A 9,141-nucleotide genomic window follows, 5' to 3' on the forward strand; every position below is an offset into this window, starting at 1 on the left:
GAGTTGATGATTATATCGTGACTATGAGACAATATATTTTGACATTATGAAGATGTCTCACATCTTTATTAGTTTTATATGTTGTTATAATGTGAACTGTTAAATGATGTCAACTCGATTTTCAATAAAAAAAACGTATAAAAGCGAAAGTAAAAAAATTTTCGAACTTCTCCACTCACTGAACTATCAACTCATATATTTTCCCACTATTTTTTTCTACAGGTAGCTATTAGTTCTTTATAGATTGAGGAGCCTGATGATTTTAAAGTGATAGCCACAGGACATATATGATATGATTCATTTTTGTTGGGTTTTTTGATACCCAACAATCCCGAGCGATGATGTTAAACCGATGTTGGATATATTAATTATTAACACCCAAAATTGAGGACCCGACCCTAAAACTATTTGGACTATTGGAAGCAACCTAATTTAATTAGTGTTGCTCATGGCCTGATTTCCACACTCATTAGACGGCTTATTTTGTTGGCCCACTTAACCCTTTGTATTGGACTTGGCCCATATACTTTGACCTAACCTAACCTATATATACTAGCCTTCTTGGTCTTTTACAACTCACGTGTGTTTCTTGGCTTTGGAAGAAAACTCTCTGCCTCTTTTGCTTTGTGCTCTCTCTCGGCAGATTTTCTCTTGCTTCTTCATAGTCTTTGTGGCATCGTCTTTGTGGCTGAAAAACACCGTCCCTATTGTGTCCTTAGTGTGTACAAGGTAAAGCAACCGGAGTGTGGAAGAAGGTTGGAGGTTTGGGTCGTGATTTGCTTGGGTGTTTTGAAGGTCGAGATTGGTATCCTGAGCTTGAAAAATCCTTCAATTGGAGGTCAATTCTTCAACATTTGGTATCAGAGCAAGGTTGTTGGTGGATTTCTGGCCTGAAACTAATCGGAAATTGGCCTGAAAATTACCAGAAAATTAGAAACGGGATCTGTTCAGATTTTTCAATTTTCTGTCGGATCTGTTTGTTTGATTTCTGGTAAAACGGCTTACCTTTTGGATAAACCAAGACCACCAACGTGTTCAATAGGTCGAGGCGCACCGGAGTGGGTGGCGCGTGGCCGGATCGATGGTTCATGGAGCTCCGGCATCAGCACATGGGACCTCCTCTGGCGACGGTGTCCTCAGGCAGTTTTCTCCGGACGACGAGACGAACCCTGTAGTGGTTTTAGTTTTCAATTTTGGTTAATGCTGTAAAATTTGGAAGATTTTGCCCCTGCATGTTTGTGATTCAATTTTGCTCAATTGGTTGTTGGTGACTTTGGGGCTAATAGCGAAGGTCTAAAAATAACAAATTTGCATTCCTCATAATTTACGGACTCAAATAGGTCCGCTTTGGTACGTTGGCTTATCTCAATTTAAATTTCAGCATTAGCAAATTATCGTGTGGGGTGATCGTTAGGATTGTGGGTTGTCATTACTTGGAAACCATTGCTTGTGCTAGAAATTAGGATTACTTGCTCTTAATTTTTGTGATTGAATACTTATATTTGGATAAATTAGCGTATTGTGCTTTGTGCTAAAATTGTCGTGAAATTCCGTTTGATTGGACATACCTATTTTGTTGCATCATAAATTTCGCTATGTTATTACTTCCGTTAGAATACCTAGACCTTACACATTTGAACGTTTCCTTGATCTAAGACCGCAAGTCATACGAAACCCTAAGAATCTAGGACGGTTTATATTGCGGCCGTATGATTACTTTGTGTGACCTATTTGTGCATTTGATTGCTTCGTTTTTTCCAAAAAATATTTTCGCATTTCGAAGTTGGTATTTTTAATGGAAAATGTGATTTTTCATTCTGGCAGCAAAAAATTAAGGGTATTTTGGTCCAACAAAAGGTTTCAAAAGCCATTGAAGACAATTATTCAGCTAATTTTTAACAAAAAGAAGAAGTCGATGAGCTTGCTTATACCTCAATCATTTTAAACCTATCTAGTGCTGTTTTGAAAAATGTAGGAAAATTGAAAACCACAAAAGAGCTTTGAAAAAAGTTGGAAGATCTGTGTTTGCTTAAATCCACTCCCAATAAACTTTATCTTCTTGAGTCATTCTTCAGTTTTAAAATGGATCATTCAAAGGATCTTGATGACAATCTGGATGTTTTCAATAAACCTGTCCAAGATATTGTTAACAGTGAAGAAATCGTATTTGAAACATATAAGGCTATTATCCTACTTTATTCCATGCCTGAGTCATTTAAGGAAGTTAAAAATGCCATTAAGTATGGTAGGGATACGTTGACACCTGAAATTGTCGTAGACTCACTTAGGAGTAAGGAAAAGGAAATTATGGCTGAAAATGAAGATAAGAGGAGTGGTGAGTTACACATGATAAGGAGTAGGATGAAGTTTAAGCATATGAATTTGGGTAGAGCTCAAAATAGTGGTGATTTGAGTAGAGTCATTTGAGTAGTGACTCAAGTGATGAAAGTGGTAAGATGAAAGGCACGGGGCGGGACAAGTCTAGTGGTAGGCGATATTATAGTTATGGTAAGTCTAGACACTTTATTAGGGATTATTCAAAGAAGAAGGATAAGCGGAAGGGTAAGATGAGAGGTGAGACGAATGTGGTTGAGGGGTCGAGCTATGACCCGAGTGAGGTTTGTTGAGAGAGTAAACTTAGTCACTGCATATGCATCTGTGTTTGATCCTTTCTGTAAGTGTGTGATTGCCTAATTTGTTACATGATTATATGTTGCATTTCAATTTGTTTGATATGTGTGTTTGCATAAATTTAAGGCAATGTAATTACTTAGTGTGATCGTTTGCATGCATAGTGGGTTAAGATGCATTAGCAGTGTGTTAGATATCTTTTGGTAAGGTAGAGTATAGATGCCTAGGGGTACATGGTGATTTGTACCGAGGGATGTAGAGTATGACATTTGGATCACGAGTGGAGATGTGATCAAATGTGTAGAATCTTTTATCTATGAAAGAGACCCTGTACAGGTGGAGCGCGAGAAAGGCACTTTTATCACTTCTGTAAGGTGGAGGCTCATTATCCACATAGTTTGGAAGAAGTGATGTGGTGATAGAGGATTATCCCAAGAACACATGATCTATTGTGACTTGCTAGTTAGACATGAGTTGAGTGATCTATTTAGTGAGCATGGTGGGTGATGAGAGAAGATATGTGCTCTCGAGGTGGGAGTAATATGAAATGGGATAGGATAAGTGTGGTGAGATCTATCGTGAGATCATTTATGCATTTGTTGCATATGTGTTTGACTGTGTGTTGATTAACTTGGTGTTAATCTGTTGTTCTGTGTGAATGTGATTTTCTTAAAAGATCTTTGTAGTATCCTATATAATATCTTCCTTGCATGATTATTTGTTCATTGTAATACTTGTTCCTACTTGAGTGTTTTTTTTACCTTAGCCCCGGTGAGTACATGTAGTAGGTATGGTGTGTGTTTCAGTTCAAAACACGAGGTAAGGTCTGTGATACCAATTTTATTGGATTACCTTGATTGTGCAAATTTAAACTTTGTATTTTGGTTGCTTACAAATTATTGGGCATCAAGATGGAGATTGTTGGATTTTTTTATACCCAATAATCCCGAGCGATGATATTAAACCGATGTTGGATATATTAATTATCGACAGCCAAAATTGAGGACCCGACCTTAAAACTATTTGGATCATTAGGAAGCAACCTGATTAATTAGTTTTGCTCATGGTCCGACTTCCACACTCATTGGACGGCTTATTTTATTGGCCCACTTAACCCCTTTGTATTGGACTTGGCCCACATATTTTGACCTAACCTAACCTATATATACTAGCCTTCTTGGTCTTCTACAACTCACGTGTGTTTCATGGCTTTGGAAGAAAACTCTCTGCCTCTTTTGCTTTGTGCTCTCTCTCGGTTGATTTTCTTCTTGCTAATTTTCTGCTTGATTTTTCAGTCTTTGTGGCTGAAAAACACCATCCCTATTGTGTCCTTAGTGGGTACAAGGTAAAGCAACCAGAGTGTGGAAGAAGGTTGGAGGTTTGGGTCGTGATTTGCTTGGGTGTTGTGAAGGTCAAAATTGGTATCTTGAGCCCGGAAAATCCATCAATTGGAGGTTGATTCTGCAACAATTTTGATAAAACACGAATTAATTATTTTGTTCCCATCGCATTATATTTTCATAAGCATTTGATTTTGGCTCATATTTTGTGGTAGCTCATAGTTAGCATTGGTGATGTATCTGGCATTTATCATCGGCGCACGTCATGCTCCGGGTCCACTATGGTGATTCGGGACAGGTCGTGTCAAGTTCTAATAATCAAAGGAGAGAGTGAAAAGGAGCCAAGAGACTACACTCTGACATCATACTATTTATGTAAATTCCCGTTGTCACATCTTTAATTCCACATTTTGTTCATTACAATGACATGATGATTTCTACACCCTCTTTTACTTGTTTTCATCCTATATCATTTTCCATTTCGTAATTTCCATAAATTTTTTATTTGACTTCAAATACAATGAAAACAAAGTGGCCAACCTTAAAGAAATGGGTTAGGCAATCCTGTAGAAGTGAACTTTAACTTACTTTTCTCACAGTGAAAGCTCCTTAAACAAGATGTGATACCACTGGGAAAATGTTAATGTGTTAGAAATAGTCAGGGTTGGATCATAGTGAAACAAGATATATATAATAAGGAAAGACTGAGGAATCATAGGAAACAAAGCATGAAAGAATCATAGAAACTCACGTTGTATTTCCCTTTGAGCTTTCAAACAAGTTCCTGCAAAAAAATGGTGCAGTGTTACTAAAATGTTAAAGATTGGAAAAGAATCAAATTATAATTCTGAGAATAGTGAAAGTCATCTTACAGTTCACTGCGCGGTTGACAATTTGAGGATTTGTTTTCAAATGTAAGGTTGTTGTAGGATAGATCACTAGATAAAAGTCAACAAGATAGTCAATTACGATGTCTATTCATCTTGCAGTTTAATTTTTTGAAAATTACACAATCAAGAATGCTGTTTTAATATACTCGCGAAGGATCAGCATGTAAAGGATGGATCCTTTTTTTGTGCCAATATAGAAAAGCAATGAAAAAGGCTATTGAATTAACTGAACAAGCATATACAAAAGGAATTCAAGTACAAATTGCAGGACGTATCGACAGCATTGTGTTAGTTTGTCTTCTCTGTGATTACTATTGCCCTTTTTTCCTTAATACAGAAGAAAAGCAGAACTCTTGGCCCGTTCATGATTGCTTCTATGGCCCAACTAAATTTGCCTTTCACGTAATTACTGGAATTATATATAAACCAACTTAGTACTAAAGAATCCCATAGCTTTCGTAAGGTTAGGGATTCTGAACACATGGACCACAGTAATGGGAGTTCTATGAACTAAATACTTTGACCACATAGGGTAACTGTAATCCATTGACAAATGATAGGATCAACAAGGCAAATATGTAAGAGAATTCATTATACACCTCTTCCAAAGGCAAAGAAAAAATGCTAATTCAGGATGGAATCAAGTCAAACCAACCAAGAATATCTAATAAAAAAAGAAAAAGAAAAAAAGATTAACCATACACTAGGTAAGACTGAATCTCTATGACAATTTGCCTCACATGATGGTCGATACTATTTGAAAGATGAGACTGAAGTATCTATAAATGAGAATCACAATCATAAACAGGTAAAAGACAAAGGTCTGTAGTTTGAAATTATTGATAAGAAAGTTAAAAATAGATAGACTCACATGGAATCTCCATCTTTCAGCATCCAACCAGGCAATGGACCAGTTAGGGAGTTCCCAGTTAGATATCTGGCAAAATCAAGAACATTTATTAGTAGTTTCTAATACACTTTCAATGATTTTGTCAGCACAAAAAATAACAGTAACTCCAATGTTATGATAGTTCTCTATTCCTAGAATTCAAATAGATCCATTTATATTCAAATCCAAGCAATAACCCATATAATCCAAATTTTAGTTGTTTGATTGCAGAATATCTTGTCTAAAAGATATGTTCGGCATTTAACCTCCTCAAGGACTCTTAATTCTTTAAATTGCCAAGGCCATTGAGTCGAACTACAAAGTTGAAAAATACTATCTTTGACAACTCAAATGTAGGAGAAACTTCAGTTCAACAAGATAAGGACAAATGAGATGATTTATCGAATGAAATTAAGAAAACCCCTTTAGTATTAACCATGTCCCTACCCTCCTACCACTGCCCCCTTGAAGACTAAATGAAATAAAAGCAGGTAGAGGCCAAAAGGATTTCCAGTTTCTATACCAGAAAGGATAAGCTATTTCCATAGCTAGCTCAAAAGGGTCCATTTTAGTCCCTTGCATGATTACCAGTGTAAATTTGATTTTCCTGCAGCGTTGCGTTAGGCTATTAAGTGGAATTGAAGCTTGCAAGGCCATCTTAGGCAGCAAAAGTGGTTTTCGTTTCAAATTTATTTATTAATTCTACTTTAAGAAATCAAATCAAATAAAATGAAATTTGGCTATGAAGGCTTGCTAATTGAAATCCTTACATGTACTCTGTGTTTGACAGGCCCAAAAAATTATCAGGAATCGATCCACTTAGTTTGTTGAAACTGAGGTCTCTGCAAGAAAAAACAAAAAGACAAAATGAGTTACAAGAAGTGTTTGCAAAAGCTTTCTTTCCTCGAATTATATCATTCATATGTCAATAAATCAAAGCTTGTACAGAAAAAATTTCTCAAAGGCTGCAGAAGAGAAACCAAGTGCTTCCTGGTATTACGTGAAATGTGAGATACTAAAAATAACAAATTCAAAAAATCTTCATGATACAGCAAACTTTATTTTTTATCAGATATATTTTGAGGCAACAAGAGATTAAAAGAGTTCATTGAGCCCCTTAAATATAGAGTTCGTTTTCCTCATGGCTTAAAACGATTTGTTATCTAAATCTTTTAATTAAATGGCCTTTGAAACTATCATCTACATTCGTACGCAGCAAAACTTCAAGTTTAACAGAAACTTTTCGCCTACTTATCACTAGCCTATCGCTCAAGCAATCAAATATAGAGTTCATTTTCCTCATGGCTTAAAACGATTTGTCATCTAAATCTTTCAATTAAATGGCCTTTGAAACTATCGTCTACATACATAGACAGCAAAACTTCAAGTTTAACAGAAACTTTTCATCCACATGTCACTAGCCTGTCGCTCATGCGATAGTCCCGTTGCTTGAGCGATAGGCGAGTGACAGAGTTAAGCAAAAATCTAGGCTAGTTTTCCTCTATTTTTCTTCTGACTTTGGACCTCAATTTCTCATTCATTTAGAATCGGTATTGAGATTTCAAATACACCATGATGATCTACTCGACGAGTAGAACAAGTTAGTCTATTTATATTTGTAATTTGATTATCAGATCAAGTCTGAATACTTTGCCAAAGTTGATATGAGAGTCACTTTTCCACACTTAACCAAATTTCTCAAATTTTAAACCAATTTCTAACAATTCCCCACATAAATGAAAATTCAAATTTGCATATGCTATGCGAAAATTTATCATACATTGTAGAGAGCGAAAAAACACTGCATTGGGTAAGGTAGCTTCCAACTTTAAACCTTAGCAAAATACTATCGGACTTACCTGTCTAATTGGTGAACGTGATGTCTTGAACTATTCAGCCATTAGTGTAAGCCAAGACAACAATACTCACACAAAAATTTCTTCCCTGATCCATTCGTGGTTCTCATGACTTGGTTCATTTTGACCCTGAACCGCTCTAGGGTTTCATAAGTATTTAGAGAATTTTAGCCTCGAACAATTCTCATTGAAGCAGCCCCATTTTACACTTACATAGGTGAAGTCCTATTAAGAGCATTATGTCCTACTCCACTTGACTTAATCAATATATTGGAATCAATTAAAAGATATCTTAACCTCTGATCACTCTGCAGAAAGCACTTTAATATCATAGGAATAAGTTTGGAAATAATTTTCTATGTGTTTCATTGAATCCCGTAATTTAGTTGTCCCTTTGAACAAAAATATAGGGATCTCCAGCCAATCAACAAGATAGGGTTACCATTATAAAGAGTCTTACGCAGTAGGCTTTAATTACATTCCCTTCGATAGACAACGTATTTGATTTCTAGGCAAGCCTTTCATAAGTGGATCCGTGATGTTCTCCTTTAATATCACATAATCTATGGAGATGATTCCATTAGAGATCAGTTGCTTAATGGTATTGTATCTACGATTTATATGTCTAGACTTACCATTATATATGCTGCTTCGAGCCCTTCTAATAGCCGATTGACTATCACAATCTATACTTATTGCATGTACCGGCTTGTGCCAACATGAAATATCTTCCACGAAGTTACAAAGTCGTTCTGCTTCTTCTCCAACTTTGTCCAAAGTAATGAGCTCAGATTCTATTGCTGATCAAACTATACATGTTTGCTTTGTCAATTTCCATGATATAGCAGCTTCACCAATGGTAAATACGTAGCCGCTAGTAGACTTGAAATCCTTCATGTCGGATATCCAATTCATATCACAATATCCTGCCAATACCACAGGACATTTTGAGAAATATAATTCATAGGTTAAGGTACACTTCAAGTACCTAAGAACCCTTGTTAAAGCCTTTCAATAATCTTGGCTTAGATTACTAGTGAAACTACTAAGTTTATTCACAGCAAAAGGCTATGTCTGATCGAGGATAGTTTGTAATATAATTACACTGTCTATCAGTTGTGAATCATTTAGTTGTAACATACATTCACCCATATTTTTGATTAAGTGTAAACTTGTGTCTATAGGGTTTTCGCAGGACCTTTCTCAAACACGTTATACCTCTTAAGTATACTCTCAACATAGTGAGATTGGAAAGGTACAATTTCTTTCGATATTCTAGAGATCTTAATCCCTAATATCACATCAGCCACACTTATATCTTTCATATCAAAATGCTTTGTTAGCATTTAGCATCATTTTGTGACTATTACCCATTATCAATAAATCGTCCACATATAGACATATAATCATATAGGCATTTGGTGTGTATTTTATATATATACACTTGTCACACTCATTTATCTTAAATTCGTTTAACAACATTACTTTATCAAACTTTTGGTGCCATTGTTTAGGAGCTTTTTTCAATCTATACA

At 35.8% G+C, this 9,141-nt stretch overlaps 1 protein-coding gene across 1 annotated transcript in view; it reads right to left on the minus strand.

Annotated features, from left to right (window-relative positions):
* The window catches only part of LOC111391813 (probable leucine-rich repeat receptor-like serine/threonine-protein kinase At3g14840), a gene marked incomplete at its 3' end in the record, with an annotated part of 10,619 nt that extends 3,932 nt beyond the window's left edge, over positions 1-6,687 (minus strand). The window contains exons 1-5 of the mRNA XM_023017078.1: positions 6,521-6,687; positions 5,733-5,798; positions 4,844-4,909; positions 4,723-4,755; positions 4,560-4,600 (exon numbers count right to left, since the gene is read on the minus strand). Coding sequence (XP_022872846.1) covers positions 4,560-4,600; positions 4,723-4,755; positions 4,844-4,909; positions 5,733-5,798; positions 6,521-6,672 — 358 coding nt within the window. The remainder of the gene's footprint in view (positions 1-4,559; positions 4,601-4,722; positions 4,756-4,843; positions 4,910-5,732; positions 5,799-6,520) is intronic.
* Between the last annotated feature and the right edge of the window lie 2,454 nt (positions 6,688-9,141).

This window comes from Olea europaea, unplaced genomic scaffold (genome assembly GCF_002742605.1).
Source record: "Olea europaea var. sylvestris unplaced genomic scaffold, O_europaea_v1 scaffold834, whole genome shotgun sequence".
Classification (NCBI taxonomy): Eukaryota; Viridiplantae; Streptophyta; class Magnoliopsida; order Lamiales; family Oleaceae; genus Olea; species Olea europaea.